This window comes from Myiozetetes cayanensis, unplaced genomic scaffold, assembly GCF_022539395.1.
Source record: "Myiozetetes cayanensis isolate MyiCay16 unplaced genomic scaffold, myiCay2020 scf5-8, whole genome shotgun sequence".
NCBI lineage: Eukaryota > Metazoa > Chordata > Aves > Passeriformes > Tyrannidae > Myiozetetes > Myiozetetes cayanensis.
Window position 1 is genome coordinate 33,668,172 of NW_026087742.1, and position 23,081 is coordinate 33,691,252.

The 23,081-nt window shown below is 42.0% G+C and overlaps 1 protein-coding gene across 1 annotated transcript in view; it reads right to left on the reverse strand.

The window, feature by feature from the left end:
- ME3 (malic enzyme 3) overlaps positions 1 to 23,081 on the reverse strand; it is a 116,733-nt gene that overhangs the window by 12,869 nt on the left and 80,783 nt on the right. The window contains exons 4-7 of the mRNA XM_050332321.1: positions 20,723 to 20,798; positions 17,225 to 17,386; positions 14,339 to 14,442; positions 3,527 to 3,636 (exon numbers count right to left, since the gene is read on the reverse strand). Of these exons, the coding sequence (XP_050188278.1) occupies positions 3,527 to 3,636; positions 14,339 to 14,442; positions 17,225 to 17,386; positions 20,723 to 20,798 (452 nt within the window). The remainder of the gene's footprint in view (positions 1 to 3,526; positions 3,637 to 14,338; positions 14,443 to 17,224; positions 17,387 to 20,722; positions 20,799 to 23,081) is intronic.

Genomic DNA, 23,081 nt, shown 5'->3' on the forward strand with positions numbered 1-23,081 from the left:
TTTTTTCACAGGAATTAGGAATCTCCTTAATTACCAAAACCTTTCAAAGAATGACTTTGTAATGCTGTTGGCCACATATCTCAGATGCATCCATAGATGCATCTCATCAGGTCTCATGGACTTTGTTGAATAATTCCTGCTAAATAGGTGGAAGTTCATAGAAACCCTGTGACTTTGCACACCTAAGGTTCTCAGCACGGAACTAGGCATCTGCGTGCTTTCTTTGATCTGCATGAGGCCCTTGAAATCATCTTCCAAAACATCCTTGTAGCCAAACTGGAGAGATACAGACTGAACAAGAGGACAAACAAGAGGGTGAAAAAGTGTCTGGGCTGTTAGACTCAAAGGCCTGTGGTCAGTGGTACAAAGCGGCCAAGACTATTTAAGTTTTCCTAACAAGCTGGATGGGAAGGCAAGAGTGCACTCCCATAAAGTTCATGGATGATCATAAACTGGGGATAGTGACTGATACAGTAGTGAATATAACAGTCATTCACAGGGATCACAGCAGGCTGGAGAAATGGGCTCAGAGAAACGTCATGAAGGTCAGCATAGGCAAATGCAGCCTTGCAGAAGAAGAGTTTGGGGTAGTGGTGGACATCAAGCTGAAGATGAGCCAGCAATGAGCCCTTTGTGGTACAGAAGGCCAACAGCCTGCTAGACTGTGTCAACAGAAGCCTAGGCAGTTTTATTTTATTTTAGCACTTTTCAGGTTATCTCTAGACTAGCATCTCCAGCTGGGGGCTTTCAGCTCAAGAAATATATTGAAAAACTGGAGTAAGTCCAGAGGAGGGACACAGATATGACCAGGGTATACAAAGAGGACCAAGGAACCTGGGTTTGAATGGGCTGAAGAAGGCTAAGAGGGTATCTAATTTCTGTTTACAACCATTTACTGAGTATTTGCAAAGAAGCCAGTTTCTTCTCAGAGGTGCACAACAAAAAGCTGATAGGCAATGAACACAAGCTGCATCTAGTGAAATTACAATTAGATACTAGGGCAAAATGCGCACAAGGAAGATAAGAAAACTTTGGAATAGGAAGTACAAAGAGATTGTGAATACCCAGCCTTGTAGACATTGAAAAACATTTGGCTGGACAAGGCTCTGAGGACCTTGATCTAATGTCAGAGTTGGATCTAAGTTTGAAATCACCTTTTATTTGAGTGAGGCCTGGGTGGTGTCCAGACGTGCCCTCCAAACTAATGCCTTCAGTAAATTTATGGGATTTTTTGCATGAAGCAGGAATCCAGAGGTGCCTCCTTCAGGGATTCATCACTGTGAACAACTAAGTGGATCAAAGTTAGAGCAGAGAGAGAAAGAAAAGGAGCTAAAGCATTTTTATGTCCCTCAGATTTCCTATGTGCTTCACAGCTTGCCCTGGTACTTTACTGGGAAAAAGGAAGAAGTGACAATCAGTTTTCTCCCTTAGAGCTGAAACTGAAGCTGTTGCCCCTTGCATGAACCCAGACAGAGCTGGGAAAGGACTGATGTCATCAGCCCCATAGAGGAAGGAGAAGTACTCCCTTAATGGGGGCTCCCATGTGGGCACTGTGAGCCAGCTTCTGCTTGCTCCCAGGCTAATGGATTTCAGGCTAAGAGCAATCACCCTGTCCCAGTTTGTGGTACCTGGCAGGCATCCTGCTCAGCATCAGCAGGCTGGCTCCAGCTGGAATGAGTCTGAGTCACTTTCATTCAGTGGGGTTAGGATGGATTTGGCAATACAGTAATTTGTAGGAACAACAACAACAAAAAAACCCTAGATGTTAATATTTAAACTGTTTTTCTGTTCATGTAGGCCCTGAGGCAGCAAGAGGGAGGCCTAAGGGAGCTTAAGAGAAGCAAGTTATACTTCTTTCCCACATCACAGCTCTCTGTGTGTGTAGACACACTGCACCCAGAGTGTGTCTAACCAGTGGGAAATGAGTTTAAATTAGTATAGCTCAGGCCTGATCTAACTTGCACTGCTTGTACCTAAGATGTGTTTTTAAATCAACATACTTAAAACAATACTGGCTCAGAAGCTGGGATAATTCAGGCTTCAGGAGGTCTGTTCCTGTCTCACTTGAGTAAAATGAATTAGGCCTGCTTAAACAAGGCTTTGTATAATTCCTATTAATCATTTAAACACCATTTAAATTGAACTCTCCCACTTCTTTAAGTAGGCAAGTCATGAAACACCAGCATGTTAGGAAAGAGAAAATCTGAGGCAAACCCAAAGAACAGGAGGGTGTAAGTGACAAAATGGCACTTCCTACCCTTTTCATATCATATGGGGATGCAGAGGGGTGTATTAGGGTGGGTAAATCAGCTTCAAGTCTATTATCTCAGCTTCAACTCTATTATTTCTGCCATGACTCCAAGAGAGTTAACTGAGTACATCCAGGTTACTTCAGCTTCCCAAAGGTCCTCAAAACCCTGGCTTGGATTTCCCTTTTCTTTCTGACATCTACATAAAAAAGTCTAAACCAGTGGCTTGCTTCCTTTGACTCATTGCTGCTTGTGCAAAAGATCAGCAGGATTTCTTTCCTTATTTACTACTGTGACAACAGTGACAGCTAAATGCTTTATTTGAGAACATAACAAAGTTTTACTACTAAGAGGTAAAATCTTACTATTTCAACAGGTGGAACTCCCAAGATTTTTCAGGGGACTTGACATCTGTGTGTTGTGACACATATTTAATGGGGGAGAATCACATAAAGTCCATTCTATGGTGTATTTGGTCTGGCTGAGCTGGAGTTCATTTCCCCACAGTAGCCCTCGCAATGCTGTGCTTTGCATTGGTAGCTAGAAGAAGAACTGATTGACTGTAATCACTTGGGAAGATCCTGTCCCTGTTGGATGGGCAAACAGCTCTTCCAATAGTTTAAAGCAAAGTCAGCACCAGACCAGGATGCAGATTGCATCCGTCTGGGCATCCGAGCAATCCTGTTGACTGCTGAGCCTCTCAGGGCCTGGGAGACATGTTGGCTACAACCCCAGCTTTGTTGCTGTCATTTCTCTTTGACACTGGAAGAGTTATGTGAACCACTCCAGGGGAGAACAGATCTGTTCTCAGATTACTGCAGAGTTAGCATTCATGGAGAGGAAAGAAGCTGGTTTACCTTTATGTTTGTTCATGGAATAAGGAAGACAACAGTAGAGGGACAATGCCAGGATCAGCTAATGACCACCTGGCTCTTGGAAACGGAAAGCCTTGCAAAACTGTTAAAACGTCATCATTGTTTTAGCTAAATTATAGAAAATTAATGGAATTCTCTAAGTTACTTTAATAATCTAAAGCACATGGTCTATTTCCTCCCTTGAACAATGTCTCTGCAATGAACAGCTAAATTCCTAAAAGCAATGGAGACTCACTTTTCAACTCAGACAGCTGTGCTTTTGGTTATATTTTTAAATACTTATGTCTAAACTCTAAAATTTGTTAGACATCTGACTATTGTATAACAAACAGTCTTGTGATATTAAACACCTCTTCTCCTGACAAGGTGAAGGTTACATTTGATTTTCCTAACAGTACTTACCCTGAATATCATCATTGAATGTACAGTATCTGTTGCGGTATTTATCGAGGAGACGAAAAGCGTTAGCATTGCCAAAATCTTCAAACTGGATCAGACAATTCATGCCGTACCTGTAAGGCAAAGGGTAACTGAAAATGGATAAAAATATTTACACAACATAGGATAATATATACCATCTTTCACTTGGACAACGTAGCTAGAGACTCTAGTGCAGAGATAAAAGTATCATGAGATAAATGCAACGCAGTAACAGCAATCAGGATCACACCCTCCCCAAGGTCCACACGCACAGAAATGTGGAGCACCAAGAATAAACTGTATTGATAATTCAAGTGGTTTCTTAATATGCATATCTATATATATGCATCTTTGGACTTTTGGTACAAAAAGTTTTCAGAGGAGCTTTTTTAAATCAAAGGAGATGCTCTTTGGTATTGCAACTGCCATGTCGTAATTCAGCGAGTCTGACTGCAAAGGGAACACCAGCTAAAGGGACACCACCAAGTGCCCACTTCAAATGCAGGTGGCCAAGAGATGAGAAAAAAATCTGCCCATAGGATCCCAAGAAGTGAGTGTTTCATGGTGGGACTGAGCGCTTCCTGGTGTGATTTCAGAGTCACACTTCTGCTCTTTGGAAATGTTTCTCTCCACTGAGTTGCTTTGCAGGAAACCAGCATGCAATGACAGCTAATGACCTGTAGAGTGAAAAAGCAGGAAATATTTGCAAACTTTCAATAATTTTCCAGTAATTTCAGGACAAGTGTGCAGTTCATAAATTGGGTAATATTCAGACTACTCCGTATCTATATATGTTCAGCGCTTTGTATGACTCTAGGTTGCATTAAAGCTTTTCAAATAAAATCTAAAAGGGTCATAAGTCCTCATTTCTCACATGCAAACGTGACAGGACGTGAGGAATGAGGAATGTAACTATCAGCAACCTCTGGGCTGCAGGTAGGTGGAGGGGCTCTAAATAGCTGTACTTTGTTAGAGACCTAAAGCTCTTTGGGACTGTAAAAACCGCACAAGGCAGCATCACCTTACATGCCTCCCATTCAGACTTTCCTCCTTTGCCACTGAAATCTGAGGTAGGGACACCGCTGCTTTAGCCTAGAAATTGATACTGGATAAAACATATTCCATTTGAGAACTGTGGCTTCTGTCATGAAAAGGTCTTTTCATGGCATTCACAGTGTGGGCAGTCAGGCTCTCCTGGAAAGACCCTGAATTTTTTATTATTATTATTTTCCATTTCTAGTATGTCTGTCAGTAAAGAGACAATGATAAGCACATGCTTTGTGCTCCTTTATTTGTCCATTATGAGAAACTCACTTCATAAACCCCCTGGTCTCAAAAAGGACCAGGGTTGGCTCTTACTTGACATCATTTGTGCTTGCTTTTAGAAAAGGACCACAATGGGAACAAGAGTTTTTAGTATGGCCTGTAGCAACAGCATAAGGGGTAATGGTTTTAAACTAAAAGAGGGTAAATTCAGATTAGATATAAGGAAGAATTTTTTACAGTGAGGGTGGTTAAAGACTGACACAGGTTACCCAGAAAGGTGGTGGATGCCCCACTCCCAGAAACATTCAGTGTAAGGTTAGACTGGGCTCTGAGCAACCTGGTCTAGATGAAGATCTAGATGCTCCTCTTATTCATCATTTGAATGTGTAAGGAAAACATGGCTAAGAGAGAGATGACATACCACCCAGAACAGCTGCTAAAACCTCACAGCAAAGAATTAGAAAATCTTTACACAACTTCAGTTGCCATAGAAACTATTTCTCAGTTGTATTTATTCATATCACTGAGGAAGTAACATTACTGACTTGCTTAACAAAACCAATGATCTCAGCCAGCATTAATGTATGTGTGACCAGGATACCCAAAGAATATTTGGGTAGCATCTAAAAGTAAAATGCAGCTGACTTGGGACTGGAGTATGGAAGTCCTTTAATATGCAACAAAGTTAGGAAAAAGTCCAACTCAGGTGAGAAGGTGGAGAATACTTGTTATTGCAAAGAGAAAGGGTGGCCAGAGAGCTGCTACATGTACTGTAATTCAGCCAACATAATACAGTGCAGAATGGGATTTCTTCCACTACTTTTACATATCTAAAAGTTGGTTGTGTAATGCTCAGCGAGACAACTCTGACAGCCCTCTCAGACACTGGAGAGAAAAGGCACATCCAATAGCAACTCCTTTGAAGTACTCTAAGTGGAAAATGAAGTAGATAACATCTCTGGAGATGCTTCTTCCTTCACAGTCTCTATGAAGACAGACTAAAATGACCGACTTAAATTGAGATGTCTAACTTTAGACACCTAAATTAGGAGACATAATCTAATATTATCTAATTATCACAGCTTGTTAGGAAGATCTTAAATATATGTCATGCACTGTAGGTCACTGGCTTATCACTCTTGCAACTGCAATGCTATGCTGCCCTTCAGAGTTTGCAATTTCTTTGTTGATCTGCTCTATGGAAATTGCCCTGCTCTGTCCCTTGTGATGCCCTGTCTGCACACATAGAAATACTTGAGGATAGAATTACTTATACTGGCCAGTCTTCCTCTATCATAACATTTTTAAAAAGAAAAGTGGATTTTGACAAAACTGATCTTGCAAAATTGCTGTTTCATTGGAAACATCATGTTTCCCATTAAGAAACAAAAATGAATAAATTTTTTTTTGAGGAATCACTTTTAACAAGGTATGCTTTCAGTGAACCAGGTAAGAAATTTTGCACTGTTTGACCTGTGACAGCTGGTATGAATGCAGTCCCAGTTAGTACTCACATGATTGCTGCCTATAGGTGCAGGGAAAAGGGACTGAAAAGAGAGTATTTGAACAAAGATTTCTAAAGATCCCCTCCAAGACATTTAAATATTCTTAAATTTACAGATAGATTTGATGCTGGCCCTGCAGAAAGATCTCACAAACTGCTGTGGTAGAAAGAGACTCCTGAGGTCAGTCTGGTTGGCTTGTTGCCAGTTCTCATAGATTCTTCCACCAGTCCATGTGACTCCTCTCCTAACTTTCAGCTCAGAGCCTGAAGGAGATTTTGAAGCCAAGAGCAGCAGGTCACATTAGGACTGAATGTTTTCCAGTCCGGGAAAGGCATAGCCAGCTTAGGTTGGCTCCCTCCAGTAATCTCGTCCTGACTGTCAATGACTCATCTTCTCTAGAGCATTCTATCATCTTCTTGGCATCTGGGACATGAGTAGTTATATAGCCAGGATCCAACTGCCTTTATCTAAAAGGAAAGCTCAAATGTAGGCTATCAGGATTTCAGACTGACAAGGTACATTGAAACAGAGCAAGTGCCATTCTCCAGTTTGGTTTCTTTCATTCCCTAGTTCTTTCTCTCCCTTTCAAAAAAGGAAGGTTTAATTTCTTGATTGATTTTGGATGCAAAGCATTCCCATTCCTCTTGGGCAGTCTGCAGCGTGCGATTCTTGGGATCTCTGCAGTTAAATGTCTCCTTGTGGAACTGGAGCTTTCCCCTCAGCATGAGTCATTCCTACACTTGCAGGCTGTTGAAAACGATGCTTGGACAGAGGTGTTTTTGAAAGAATTCAGACATGCTGAAACTTGTAACTGGTGACACTGCAAGAGTCATTATTCAATACCATCACCATGTCTCCTGGTTCATTGTTGGCTGCCAGACCACCATCTGGGGGACCCTGTTCTCTGCCATCTCTGGAATTAACTTACCCATTTTATAAAATTGGAAACACAAAGATATGCTTTGTCGTTCTTCCTCATCCAAAAAAATTACACTGGTCTTTCATGGTAATGATTATATTCCTGTCTCATTAGTTTGCATATTTTGTGATTTTGTGTCATAAACAATTATGACCCAAATTCTGGCTCTTCTACCTTGCAGAAGTTTTCCTGCAAAAATAGCCTCCCTGGGAAATGCTTTATAGAATGGTTCCATACATTCATTTTAATCCAATCTCCAGCCTTTGCCTAGCAAATCTTGTACAAACAGTACTTTCAATGAAACAATATCCTATTGATTAAAATAATAGTACAAGACAGTCACCCTAATGAAGGATGGCTCTAGGAGCTAAACACTTCTAATATTACCAGCCTGATGTAAAAATTATTACCTGAAAATCTTTATTAAAAAATTATCCAATTTCTGGAAAACACACAAACATAGGATTCATGCTTTATTATCACTGTATTGTTGTTCTGGTACTGTCACTATCAGCTTAGAGCCACGCAGGATCTCTGGGCTGCGCTAAGAGAAAAGATGCTGTTAGCAAAGTCTGTATCCCCTGCAGAGGATGACACACATTTCTCTTGGATGACCCCATGGAACAAGTGGCAGAACAAAAGCGTGCAACAAAAGAGCGTGAATCCCAGAAGAAGGAGGCAGATGCTTTCCTGATGACATTGATATTAGTTTCTTCAAAAGACTTCTCAGTTGCCTAAACGATCTCATTACACAACTTCATCCTTTCATCCTCATTTGTATGTACCTCTTTGACTTCACCCAGACTCATTACAAGCCATGAGATCAGAGAGTTAAAAATTCATGAGGCAGTAGCTACCATTTGAGAAGCATCTGACCAAAACCGTACAAGTCAGAACTTCAAGGGAGGCCTGAGGACCTGTGCAGCGCCTCTCCTGACCAAAAGGGTATTTTTTTGACAATGAACAGGGAGTATAATATATTCCTACATGCACGGAAAAAAAAAATTATTTGCAAGAAGGTCCAGTTCCTTTATGGAAAAAATTACAAGAAGGAAGTTCCAATCCTTTTCTGAATTTAACATTTTGTAACACTGCTTTCAGTCATTCATGATGCAAGGAATCTGCTTTGAGGAGCTGCAACTCCTACTCATAAATAAAACCAGGCAGAGAAGAAACAAATTGTTCTTACCCTTGTCCTTGAGATCTTCTTATTACTGCTTGACACGCCAGCAACCAAAGTTCTGATTTCCAAGAAAAATTAAATTTTCTTTAAGGGAGCCCGTCATCAGAAAAATATCATGCTTGGCAAGTGATCAGCATTTAGTATTGGAAAAACAAAGTCCACTCTAGCAAGTAAAACAACACTAGCACCTGAGGCTGGCTGGTGTCTTGAGGCCAATCTTACTGTTAAATTATTAACATAATCCTTGGCAGGCTTCTGTCAGACCAGCAGTACTCTGCCATTCCTGGCCACAGTTTAGGGATCAGTTTGGTCAGGCACCTCCTCAAGAGAGCAGCTGAGAGCAGCCCTGCAGAGAAGGACTTGAGGTATTGCTGGACAAAGAACTGAATATGAGCCAACAGCATGTGCTGGCAGCCTAGAAAGCCAAACATGTCCTGGGCTGCAGTGAAAGCAACATAAACATAGTCACTATGCTCTGAGGCACAGAGCCTGCTGTGGATTCAGTGAGTGCTACATCGATAAAAGCGATCCTTGATGCACAGAGATATCAGGAAATCCCAGAACCTTACATTACTGGAAGCTAGGAGATATGCCAAGGATTGCTGTTCTTAGTCACATGGCAGGGCATCTCCTATGAGCTACTGTTAGAGAGAGGATAAGGGGCAAGAGCAAGTCAAGACTGATTACAAAGTTCTTGGAAAAAAAGATCTTGAAAAATCCTAGTGAACTTTCATTATATTCTTTACAGTAGAAAAAAACTCCCAAACAACTATTTTGTACATCCTATCTGATGACTTCCAAGCACTAAGACCAGCACTAATGGCTGGTATGGCCATTCTTGTGCTTTTATGCAAAATGATGTCATCCTGCTTGCAGTGGGCCTGAGGAAGGACTGCAGCTGGAGGTACAAGGCTTCTTAGGAGCAGGGTATAAGCAGGAGATGCAACCATATGAGTGCTGACCCTCAGATGTAGCCTCGAGCTACCCTCTGACAGACAAGGAGTGGAGCCTCACCACCTGCCTTCTGCACAAATAGAGCTTCTCCAGCTGCATCTTTCTGAAACTGCTTTGCTAAATCTCGCTTAGGTGGAAAAGCACAGACAGAAAGCCTGGAGCAAAGGCCTTTGTGACACCTTTAACTGCGTTACCCCAAAGAATTTGAACACGAGGTAATAAAAGTCCATTACAACAGTGATCCCATTGCAGCACATCTGGAGCTCAATCATTCCTCAGCAGCAGAAAAACAAGCTAATGAAACCTAAATATTGTTCTTTGACTTAAAATATCATCCAGTGACTAAAAACAGATTACAGATGCTGGCTGATAAGCTTATCCCACATCAGGGCACGATAATGGACAGCTGGGATGGCTCTTCCCATTATCATCACTTCTCCCTCATGGACAGTGACAGAGTCCCTCTGGCCATGGTAACTGGGGCAGATGGGCAAGGATAATATCCACCCTGTATTCCCATGAGGGCTGGAGTTGGTCTATACCACCAGCCCTGACAGGGCACCAGTGACAGATAGTGTGCAGGTCTCCTAACAGATGTAGATGCTGAGGAGTGACTTACGGTGTTAGCAGTATACACAAAAAGCTTAAGTCTAGTCTTTCAGGATCAATTAACTAAGTTAAGTATAGCATGTGAAGAAATAACATGGGGGCACCTGTACTGGTGATTTTGTTCCTGAAAAATGGTGGTGAATTTGTGATCCATTACCCTGGAGAACTGCTGAAACAGAAGTGGCTTCTTTTCAAGCAGGTTCTGCTCATTGGAGAGCACATGAGACCTGACCTGGTATGTTAGTGGGTGAAAGTATTGGGAATGGATTAGACAAAGAGAAATCAGGTATCAAACAAGCACAACAAAAAATAAACTCAGCAGAGCTACCTTCTTTTCCCATTTTGAGAAACTGAATGCTTGATCTCCTGATGCCTTCTGTGCTCTGCCTTATGGCATAGGCTGGTAGAAAGCTTCTGTTTCCCTGGTCACTATGCTAATAAGCAATGATGGGGAAGGAAAGGGGAGTGAAGTTATGACAGGCTCATGAGGCTACTGTGACACAATTTGCTGGTGTGGGGAATTGCATCTCGTAGAGTCTCAGGCAGCAAGCTCCGTATCTGCCAGCAAGTGACAGAGGCTGGAGTTCCAAATAGAAGCTGGAGCTCTGGGACAGGCCATCCATCTACACGTCTGGCCCCTTGGAGCCACCAAGCTGTATTGTAACTGCATGATGAAAGCTAGAGAAGGAGCGAATGGAACAGGACAGATATGGAACTGGTCTCTGGTTTCCATACCAGTTTAGGAAAAGAGGAGAAGGAGGGAAACGTTTCCAGAGGTAGTTTGCTTTGAAAGGGAGACTAAGGATTAATTCATATTGCTATTAATTCATGATGCTGGGCTGAAGTCCTTCAGAGCCCAGAGAACACACCTCAGCACAACATATCTCTCATGGTGTTTTGATTTCAACATTAATTTGCTCATATAGTCAAGATGCAAAAATTTTTTTGTGGTTTGATTACGATCCTTGGACATTTCAGGTCAATATTTACTTCAGCCTGCAAAAATGCACCAGTTTAAGAGTAAGACTGAATTGTCCTTTGCCACGGTAACTGAGGGCAAACTGAAGCAGTGCATTTTTCCAAGTGAAACACATTACCCATTCTGAGAAAACAGCAATTTTTCAGGCTGCTTCATACAGATACAGGTAGGCCTAATGGGCCAAATTTTGCATTTAGTTGCCTTAGCAGAGTGGATAGCTTGGAGCTCTTCTTAAAGAGCTCAATCCTTTCTCATGTTTTAGGTAAAAGAATAATGAATGGAGGTTTAGGCAGCAAGAAAACAGAAATTTATCCAGCTGTTTCGGAAAGGGCTTTTCTTTCTAAAATTGCCCAGAAATCACCCTTTATTTCAAAATACCAGAAGTGCTAACTCTGAAGCCTCTGATGCGCTCCTCATTTCATTGCTAGGTGGTTATTAAGAGACCAGGAGCCCTTTCTACTGACTGTATAGGTCTCTAGCAATAGAAATTTGACATCTGTTTGATATTACTATTCCATCAGAAAATTAAAGCTTCATTCCCCTGGCTTTTTTTGTGGGCTCTGACACATTCCACTTCAGTGACAAATGTCTCTTGAGCCAGCAGTGATTTGACAGGGTGGGAGGTACTCCTGCAGAGGAACTGACAAACAGTTTCCATGAGAAGTTGAAGTACCCTCAGGAAGTACACAGAATTTCTGTATGAACATCAAAGTGAAAAGGAAACCCCCCAATTGCACGGGATCTGTGGCAACCCAAAAAGTTCCTCCTCAGATAACTAAATCTCCATGTGACATTACAGACTTACATAAGAGATCACAGCAGCTCATATTCACAGTTTTCCTCATAAGTGGAAGCAGCATGTTCTTGACCTTCTGAACAATTTCTGCTTCTTTTTGTAACAGAAGCGAGAGCTCCTACTGGGTCGAATCCAGTCATTTCAGTGGAAATTTGAGACCAAATGAACCTGTTTTATATGATTTTGCCAAACCCAGGCTGATAGCAGGATTATTCACCATCCCAGACCTCACAGAGGATCACACTCCAACAGTGCTTTTAAATATGCTGGTGGTCAGGATGATAATATAGGGTAATGGTTCCTTTCGCTCAAGGATCTCCAAATACTTTACAGATGTGAAACGAGAAGTGCAAAGCAGAATTTCCCAGCCCCACTTTACTGAGAACTTTGGTGGGGGCTTTCTGTGTTCAAGCAATTCATCCTGGCTAGGGGAAACAGAAAAGCTGTGACAGAGGCCCCAGGAACTTGATTCCCAGTACTTGGATAAAAGCATTAGACATGACATCACCTCCTCACAAGATAAGAGTTCATTGTTTCATGGTCTTCTCCCTTCAGTGTAGAGATTAGCTCATGTAAACTAAACACAGGAAAATAACATCCAATCCTTCCTCTCCAAGCACAAGCACAGAAAAGGCAAATTGTCTTTCTGGCCCTTTCACTGACATCACAGGAATAGTGGGTGCAATCAGCTTTGCATTGAACACCACGAGCATAAATCTCAGAGCCAAATTTATGATGGCTGAGACCATCATCTGTGTTCTCATTCTATTGTTCCCTTTCTATCATCAACACCTACACTGCAACACCCTTGTGGTCTTCAGGCCAGAAGGAAGTGGGATAGTTTCCTTGAAGGATTAATTAGTGACTACAATCAAAACAAACAGAAAACCCACAAATCAACCCTGATGACTCTTAAATCTTTTCGACTTGCAGAGTCTCTTGTGATTTACTAGTTGTGTTTTCTAGGCTCTTAGAAATTTTTCTCACTAGATAACCCACAAGCATCTTAAGTAAGACTACACTGTAATCAAATGGCATTTCAGTCAAGCTTTTTTATCAGAAATGAAGAAGAACAAACCAGAGCACACACAAGGAATTCTCCTCTGCAGTCACCTGTAGGTATTTTTAATCCAACAGGAAAGGCAGCGTTGTTGTGTTCACATTCACAAATATAGGGGCTATAGCAAGTATCTTTACACAGTAAGTGGGCAAGCGCAGCTGGGCAGGTTGATGCACTGGCTGGCTGTCACACAGCACATGTCTACAGCATGCTGCTGAACAGCAGAGGAGAGGCTCCTGCCTAACAGCAGCACTGGATGTGCACAGCGTGCAGCATAACACTGCACAGATGCTCAAACTCTCCATGACGCACTCACCCTCCTCAAAACTTGTTTTGTCAGTTGTGACTGACAGAATGGTCTTCTGCATTTCTGCCCCTTTTTCCTACAACCCTCCACCCACAGCCAGCTCAGCAGTCAGACTGTGTGTAAAGATGTGCTTCTCAGTGGATGGGTCTGTCATTAGACACTGGTCACGATGATTCCTACCTCTAAGCAGACATGCTGAACTGCGTACTGATGACACATGTAGCACCCACTCCCTTCCATTTGTGCAGGAACACACACACTCCAGCAGCCAGCTGGAGACACAGACAGAAGGGAGATCAAACATAGCTCCTTCAGCTGTGAAGAAAAGCCCATAGCACATAGACAGGCAGCAGCCTGGTAATCATGCACAGACTGCAGCTCTCTGCTGCTCCTTATCAATATCATCTGCTGCTTTAGGGAAGGCAAAAAAAGCTGCTTAGGGGCTTGGAGCTTTCCAAATATTAATCTTTTTTCCTTAACAGTTGTCCTCACTTTCTTTCTTATGCTAACCTCTCCATATAGTCATGGAGATTTTAATACATTTTCTTTTATTTTTCAGAGAGAGGTGCACATACAGGGCTGAGGCGGTGGTACTGCTCTTCCCAAATTAAACTCCATGGTCCATCAGAGATGCTCTATCCCAGGTAATAGGTAAGAATGAAAATATGCAGTTGGTCTGTCCCACCACTAAAAGGCAATGCATGTAATCCTGGCCTTCTCACTCCACAGACTTAAATGCCAGCATGGAAGTTCCTATTTCAGACAAAGCAATAGACAGGCAGTCTGCAAACTCCCCACTGTGTGAAGGAACACACCATTTCCATTTAGATGATTTCCTTCACAATGGTGAGAGCTAGAAACTTCCTTTATAAAATGTAAACAACCCAAAGTTTAGGTTCTGACTATGCTGAATGAGGCTCATAAATGCATGATGGAGGCCAGATACAGCCCACAGGACATATGTTTGACACCTCTGGCCTATAGGGACAGGAAATGGTTATAAATTGTCAGTCCCATTTCAGTTCTCTGAAGACAAATATTTTTGAGACGGAGTGCTCAAGCACAAAGAGTCATTTGCAGACCACCCAGGAGACTTGCATTGAAACGACCTTCCTCTGCTTGGATGATCAATTATACTAATGTTTATTTCACGAGTTGCAACATTTGTTCTTAAATGGAAGCAGCCCAGAGGAGCCATGTATATAACCCCACTTACTTGTCGGTAACTGCCTGCATAAACTCATCAATCAGTTCGTCGTACTGTTTCCCACGAACCCTCTTGTGTTTCAGTCCAATATAGAGTGGATCACTCAGGAGAGCCTAGGACACAAAGCAATTCTGTTGACATCTTCTCTTCCGTGTACGGATGGAGATTTATGTCCCAGCCTACCAAAAATGTTTGTCTGATGTGGTCATATTAATTTTACTTACTACACAGTGAAGGCCAGCTCACACCTCTCTTCCCAAGCAGAAACTGTTTCCATAGGAAGCTACGGATTATCTTTTTGTGTAAATAAAGTCAGAGGGATATAACAGTTCTTGACTGCCGTAGGAAATGCATCCCTAGAACAGCTCTACCAAATGCTCTCTGCCAAGGTGCCTCACTCCTAGTGAATAAAACTGACCTTGCGTGGGGAATGTTCACTGTGGATTCAGTTCTTAATTTTGCTCTGAGGTTACCAGGAAAGTTGACCATAAACAGTGCTTTGACCAATGAAGATCTCCTCAAGTAACTTGAAATTACATGTGTCATTTAGGCCTTTAAAGTGACAGCCCAGAGTTGACCAGAATCAGTGATCAACTACCAAAATGTTCCCAAGAACTGCACCTACCTAGCATTCACCTCAGTTATCTGGTAGGTGTCAAGGAAAGGTATTTTCATACAACACATAAATTTACATTTTGGCTCCTAATAGGATCATAAAAACAGGCCATTCCTCCAACCAATCCAGCAGATGTTGAATCAGAACCCATAAGCCACCTAAAAAGGACTGGGTCAGCATGGAAATAGCATATATTGGGGGAAAATTATAGGACAAACAGTGGCAGGAGACAGGTGGGCCAACATTTCTGTGAGTCACTGCAAAGCAACTCTACTTCCCATCCAATTTCAGGAACTGAATCATCCACATGAGATGGTCATGAGCCATCTCAAACCTATTGTCCTGCAGCCACATGGCTGTAAGTATTGGCAGGTATGCTAATATCAGATCTGTTTTTACAGCCACAGCTGTTTTCCCTTAGAAGGAAAAATGAAAGAGGTTTTGAGTTTGATACATTAGCTCTTCAGGGCAACGGAACAGAAGGGAAACCCACTTGCATTCCTTCACTGATTGCTCCTACAGTACCATGTGCTCCAGGACCTGTTCATGGAGTACAAAATTCTCCTACAGACAAAATTCCCCACAGACAAGCTGAGAAATGACAAGCTCAGAAAACAAGACTGATTTGCTGAAAGCGTATACAACATATTATGGACAGTCAGAAAAACAAACTGGCAACTAATGCTAAAAATATAACACAACTGCTGTACTTACTGTGTTCTACCTGACGTTCCTGTGTTAGCAACATGGTCACCTCTGGGTCACCAGATATTAATAGGCAGAGATGAATAGGATAAATGTCTATAAGAGGTGTCATATTTATGCATTGATAAAGGAGTTTATTTGTGGGGCAGGATGGGCTAGGATGTGCTTAGGGTTCAGTTAATCTGGGTTTATGCACATGAAAAAGCCATTAAATAAATAAACAAATTATTTATATTGTGAGGAAATCTTTGGTTTGTGTTATTGGGAAAAGAGCAGCTTCTATATCTTAATCTCAGATGCAGAAATTACCTCAGAGAGAAGTTCCTGGACACATAAGTTACATCTGATCTTGGGCAGAACAAAAGTTCCCAACACTGACTCTGTGAGTCCCTTTTTCTGATGCCATCTGACCCTTAGAGAGGTCTAAAAATCATTGGTGCCACTTTGGATTTTAGTGTCCCGTGGATGTTGAGATAGAAACAGATGGTCATGCATGATCAGAAGCTTCCCTTGGGAAGGGTGGCACGGCCACCCAGCTCCCTCTGGGGGGAAACTCCAGCTGGGGGGGCTCAGAGCATGCCAGCACTGGTGGTGTGCAGACCAGCATGGAGGAGAAGGAAGAGATGGTGGAACCTGAAGTCAAGTACAATGCTCTACTGATAGGCAGACTCCAAAAAGTGAGAGACTGAGACTTAATTCCTGCTTTAGCCTCAGAGGGTCCAAGATCAGATTTCCCCCTTTTCAAGACAGACCATGGATCAGGCTGAGATGAGGACAACCTGTATTCCATAAGTGCATGACAGGCCACTATGCTAAAGGGGTAACATCAGGAAGGAATTAAAGCTCTTGTACTCCAGATTTGTTACTCCTCTCAAGAAACCTGTGTTTGGTTTACTTAGGGTCATGTGAGGCACAAGTAAATTCTACAAAAATGGACAAACCAGGCCATCACAAATAGCTATAGGATATTAATTTTGAAAAAGACATCCTCACAGATGTCCATTCTGGCACTGCTAAAATGTTTCACTTTGGCCTTTCTGAGCCAGAGTCATAAGGCAATAATCTGCTAACAGATGGAGTCTTCTTGCTTGGTTATAATGTGCAGTAACATGTGCAATCTGACAAACAAGTGAAATTAATCATTCCCAAACCACTCACCAGGGATTCTCCATTTCTGGAATAATGTCACTTCTACACAGACATGAATATCTGCCTGTTTACTCACCATTATCAGAGGAAGAATAAACCCGAGATTTCCTGTACAAAGCCCATCAACTCACCTTGCCATGCTGAAAGATGGAGCTGACCCTTCAGCTCCAACTGGTAACACACTGAGCCTTCTCACCAGGGGACCTTGAGTCTATTTAGTGTTTATTTCAGCTCCTCATAAAAGTAAAAGTTTCTCACGCCTTAATCAGGAATTAGACCTTCCCACTTCCCTGCCGTGCTGGTCTAGCCATTGTCTCATCATAGTTGTCTATGGCTTTGCCTCCACATTTAAGGAACTGGACTCAGTTAAGCATTAATATCAATTCTTTCTCACCCCATGTCAGATTTATGAAAAACTGTCTTACCTCATTGTCTGTGCCGACATCAAGCAGGACAGGGAGACACTGTTGTGGGTGAACTCCACCACAAGCTGTGTACAAAGCAAGCTTCCCGACTGGGATACCCATGCCAAAACTTCCTAGATCTCCTAAACCAAGAATCCTCTCTCCATCTGTCACCACGATAGCCTAGGAGGATCAAAAAAGACTGTTATATGACATTGCCAAGGCTCTAGAAGCAAAACCAGCTCCACTGTTTTCACACTAATGCCACTTGCAAATGCACTGCGCAGTGGTTATGTGCTCTTCTACATGACACATATTAATTAGCTGTTAGAGACAGGGAGCTGTTCATTTCTGGGGGTAGAGAAAATGTAGTTGATGGGTAGCTGCTCACAGTGTGAGAGAGCAGCAGCTGTGCTTGCCAGCACTTCAACTTGCTTCTAGCAGAGCCCAACCAGCACGGCTTTTTGTGCATCCTCAGCTGTGTAACAAGAAACAGCACAAAAGAGATCTGGCCTTGATTTTTTTCACCTCTTTTTCTAGGAGAAAAAAGTGTTTGTGCTTATGAACCGCATCTGTGGAAGAAACAGGCTCATTTCTTCGCACAGTTGTAGAGCAGCTGTGGAGTAGCCAACATCAGATAAACAAAACAGGACTCATTGTGACTGAGCCCCTTTGCCTCTGGTCTCCCTGACTGTGAGACACACAGACGTGGGCAGCACCATGGGCTGCAGAGCTCCCACACTATGTAGTTGGTATTAGGTCTTTTTTCCCCACCCAGCTGGTAGTTAACAACTGCCATTTAACTTTTTGTGCAACTGATTTTATGCATTTCAGCAATACTGTATGGTGCTATGTGATGCATAATTTTAGGTTTTTCTTGTTATCATATAGTTTCTTTGTGACAAGAAGGGAAATAGAAGTCTGCTTAATGCTGCCCAAATTAGAAGCCTAAAATTGAGCTGTTCAACCCACACTGTACATTGAGACATTAGGAGGCAAATGACCAAGACAATCTGACTAAAATTCCCAATTTTTAAGTTCACTACTCCATTTGCTGGTTTTGTCCCAGAGTCAGGAACTCTTTGGGGTAGTTCTGAAATCCAATAAGTATAGGAATATACTGAGAGTCCAGTCCCACTGTGGAAGAAAAGCTGTAAACGCAATAATGAACTTCAACTTTCAGCACTGTTCCAGCAGATCAGGTAACAGATTGCTCACATCAAATGGTTTATCAGACTGAGGGGGACTCAAGTGCACAACTCAGGTTGGATTTCAAAGGAGGAGACTGCAAAGAATTCTTTATTTGCTGACCTGCAAAGTTAAGACTAAATTTCAACTTGGGTCATACACGTATGTGCTTTAGTGAGAAATATGAGAATTGGAGATTAGAAACTACCTCAATAGAGGTACTTCCTTGGGGAGTTGGGGGGCTAATAGAGATGCATTGGTTCACTGCTGTGATGGAGGAGCATTTTGTTGTTTAGGAATGGAATAAACCTCTTGCTGCACTTTCTGATTTCAGGAAGAATGGTACTTGTCTATTTCAGTGTCTTTTCTTATTTAAAATAAACTGTACACACATCCCATCCCTTTCTGAACATTTTTCTATTTTCTTTCCCTTCTGAGTCAATGTGAAGTGTTAGCAATGAGCAGGTCTCTTTTGGGGTGGGCTCCATCTGGTTTTGGGTGTGCACTCACTTTACCACACCCAGAGGATGCAATTGGGACTGAAAGGCAGTAATGGGAATAGGAAGCAGCAAGCACAGCTACAGGTTTATCCTGAAATTATATGGAGTTACTATTCAAACTATGAAGAGAATATTTAAAAAAATTAAGTTTTAATGAATCAAAGTATTTCTCTGGAGCACCAATCCCCAAGGCAAGATTCATTCACTATCCTGGAAGACACACAAACCACTCACATTCCTACGTAAGTATGTCCAGAAATGGCTGCTTCTTGCTTGCTCTGCTTCTGGCACTATGATTCTTCTGGGGCAGTCCAGATCTGACAGGAGGGGTGAAGGCAGGGCTCATTAGAGCTTGGCTAGGCTTTGCTATTCTAAGCAGAGCACCAGCACCCTTCCAGCCCTTCCAGGCAAGAAGATCCAGGCCTGTGGCCCAGATTCCTCTCTTCTACAGTGAATACTGTTGCCATGAAACTCTAATGAGCCAGATTGCAAAATGTAGGCAGCATCTCCAGATATTTCTACACAGTCTTTAATGGAACTTACAGGTGGTGGTGTTCAGCCTTTTCAAAAAAAACCAAGTCCCTCCAGGGACTTAGGTGCAGTGCAGGTGCCTCCCTACTTAGCTCAAAATTTCAAGTGTTCCAGTCCCTACCAGTTCAGGCACGGACAAGTGTGTGCACAAAGACACAGGGAACCCTGTAGTCCATAACAGCAATACTGATAAAATTAGTTGCCTCTGTAGTCTGGCCAATCTGGAAAGCAGATAGTCTGAATCTCTTTCATGCATCACTGCCCTTCCTATGGTCTATTTTTGGTGTCAGAGAGGGCTCTTTCAACAACAGTCTCTAATCTTTCTATGCCAGTTTCCCCATCTGCAAAAACATGTCTATTAGCCATAATGAGTTCTGCTCACAGTCCTGAGTTGGAAACAAATGGAAATACTGAGATCTTTGGATAGAGCAAGGACAAAATACCTAATATGCATCAGTTCTCCATGGTTCCAAAGACAAAGTTATATGAATGTGATCACTTTTTCTGAAAACATGTTAAATTTCTTATTTTTTTCCCCCTTTAGAAGTGGAAAATGCTTGCAAGATTTTCTCAGCTGCCAAACTTTTCTTTCTGAAAGAAGCAGATGACTGATAGGGGACCAAAGCTCTGTCAATAGCCAGGGAAATTCCCAGGCACATGTACTTTCAGAATGATAGAACTGGCAAGGTGACTGGCAAGACCTGCTTAAAGTGTTGACTTTATTTCATGCCAGGGACTTGCCCAGCCCTGAGCTCTAGTGGAAAACACTTCACAAGAATACATTTTGGGTGGGGTGTCAGTAATATTTTCAGCTGCTGGATATCAAATATGATTTGCAGAGTTGCCAGTGTTCTTGATGCTGTATGACTCACTGGATTTGGGAAGGAGTCCTACAAGTATTGGTTACAGAGATATCTTAAAGAGCTTTGGTACTTCTGACAAGTTACAAGTTAGCCACACAATTCTTCAACACAGGCATCTTATTTTTTCACTAGGACCCCTATTCTGTACAAATTTATTATCATGTCCTTTTTTTTTTTTTTGACCAAGATAGTGCTACCTTTGAAAAAGTTGTTCTTGACTGCATGCACACATGACGAAAGTCTCTGAAGTCCCAACTGGACTAGAAACTGAAGCTCAACTGAAGTCCAGCCTGAGAATTCTCTGAGGAAGGGAATAATTCTTTGCTTGTCCTTTTAAATAGCCAATTCTGAAAATGATGCCAAGCAGTTACATTAAAAGCCCCATTTTGCATCCAACTCCCTGTAATTTCCCAGTCTGCAGAAGGAATGACACATACCTTAATATTTTCTTCAGGCCAAGAGTTTAGTATTGTTGCAATATGGCCTTTGTCATGGATGGTGATAAATAATCCCCTAAGAAAGAAAAAAAAAAAAAAGAAGAAAGAAAAATAAGTCTTGTAATAAAATTAATAACTTCAAGATAAAATAAAGCAGGTCAATTTGAAAGTGCAGGGAAATGAGCTGCTGAGCACAAAATCAGGCAACTCTCTGCATTTAACCCTTGTGAAACATCTTTGCTTTGGGAGCAAACTCTGCCTTAGTGCGGAAGGGTCTTCTAGTTAAACCAGTCCTGATGAGCACAGGGGAGAATGCTGGTTTTGCCATATGCGTTGTTACATGTTCTTTCCTGAGGAGCTTATAGCTGGCCATTCAAACAGTGAAAGCATGGTCCTTCTCACACAGTGGGTATAGCTACTGCAGAACTAGAGATTTTGAGTCCCCTCTCTACTCAACAGAACTCCAATTGGATCCGACTGGATCAACACTTGCCATGGCATTTGCTTAGATGAAGCCAAACCTGCTCTTGCAACACTGTTTCTGTTTTTCTCATTAATATCTGACCCCAGTTTTTAACACTGACCAAATGAAACCCAAGAGAAATTAGGAGTGAAGCAGAAAATTAAATGTTTGGATGTTACTTCAGTATGAAGTGTTTACAAGGACAACAGCATACCTGATTGCACTAAGGTCAACCCAGAGGTCTCCAAGGTTTAACCAAAAACGCCTTCTTTTTAATAAAATTAGGAACTGAAAGAGATCATTCTTGAAACAGGTTTGAGACTTGTAGTTTATTTTTTTTGCCTCTTTGCTGTTGTTACCAAAAATAGTAACCTTAGCAGGGATTCTTCCAATACCCAGGACAGCATTATTTACATTAACTGATCTCTGCTCTGATATGTTGGGATTTTTTTTTTAAGTTCCTTTTAGGCTGCTCTAACTCCAAAAGAACCAACCTCCTCCATACATGTCTCAGGGAAAATTCCTTACACTGCTCACAATGTTGTCTAATCAGCACAGATCAAGGGCTCTAACTTGAGGACTCCCCTTGGCAGGAGGAGACACCCATTTTTCTTGCCTTGTTATCACCCACAAGAGCAGGAGCTGTGCCAGTGACTAGTAACAGTTGGAACAACACAGAGATGCATTTTTGCTGCTTACATCTGTCAACTATTGCTCAGCCACAGAAAGTTCATATGTGGTCACAATTTGGAGATCTAATGTGAAATATTAGGTAAAGGAAGCTTGAAAACAATCTCCGTTGTAAGTCCGTAACAGTGATGGATAATCAAACATAATTGGGCTACTCACTCTGGCAAGTGCTTATCTCACATGACTCTTCTAGGGGGCAGATATCTTCCCACAGTCAACTGAGGGATTCCTAATGAAAATGCCCTTTACTTCCAAAGGAAGAAAAATAAAAATGCTGACTTCAACACTGATCAAATCACAATCACACAGATCAGAAAGGCAAAAAAGGGAAAGTAATGGTTCATTTATTCAGCGTATTTCTTTAACACTGTGCCAATAACCAATGAACTAATCACATACACATGGCCTGTCTCAAAGGCAGTATTCACAGATGTCAATCTCCATAAAAAGGGAGCACTGTACTGCTGCCATCTACATTTAGAAAGTAGTTATTAACTAGGAATGAAAAGTATAAATTAGAAACAACATTGCAGATAATTCAAGTTGTGATATGCTTTTAAAAAGAATGGTATTGTTTTAAGGTAATATGTTTTATAAATAATAACGACACTTATAACCTAAGTGTCTAGCCATGTGCCTCATATATTCACATCTCTTCAGTGCTTAAGGGAGTCCACCAGCTCTTTAACCTTTGAAAGACATCCTGTGCTCACAGCAGAAGCTGAACCCAATTGTCCACCCACTGCTGGTCCTGTGGCTCAGTGGAACGGAGAGCTGTTTCATACAAAGTGCAGAGGGCAGATACCCACGGCCCCCTAACTCTGACCTTGTATGAGGAGGGCAGTGGGCTGCTCTTCAATTCATGCTCCAGATATGCCAGTAGAGATAGTTCAGCCTGGGTTTTCCAAAATCTGATGACTGCTCTGACTGTACTCCTTGGGACTTGGACCCTCACACCTGTCATTGGATTGGCTTGGCTAAGATAGTCAGGTTGGTGACTGAAAGCCCAGCATGGATAGACACCCCTCTCAGAATTGGCGTTCCCTTCCTTAATATTATGTATTCGATGTTAATTGCTCCTTACTTTCCTTCAGGCAAAATCAGATGGCTTAATTTGGATTAACAATCAACACCCTAATGGCACTACCAGCTTCTTCAGGAGCAGAAATAGTGAACCATCTGGGGAAGGAGACCTCTCACTGACAC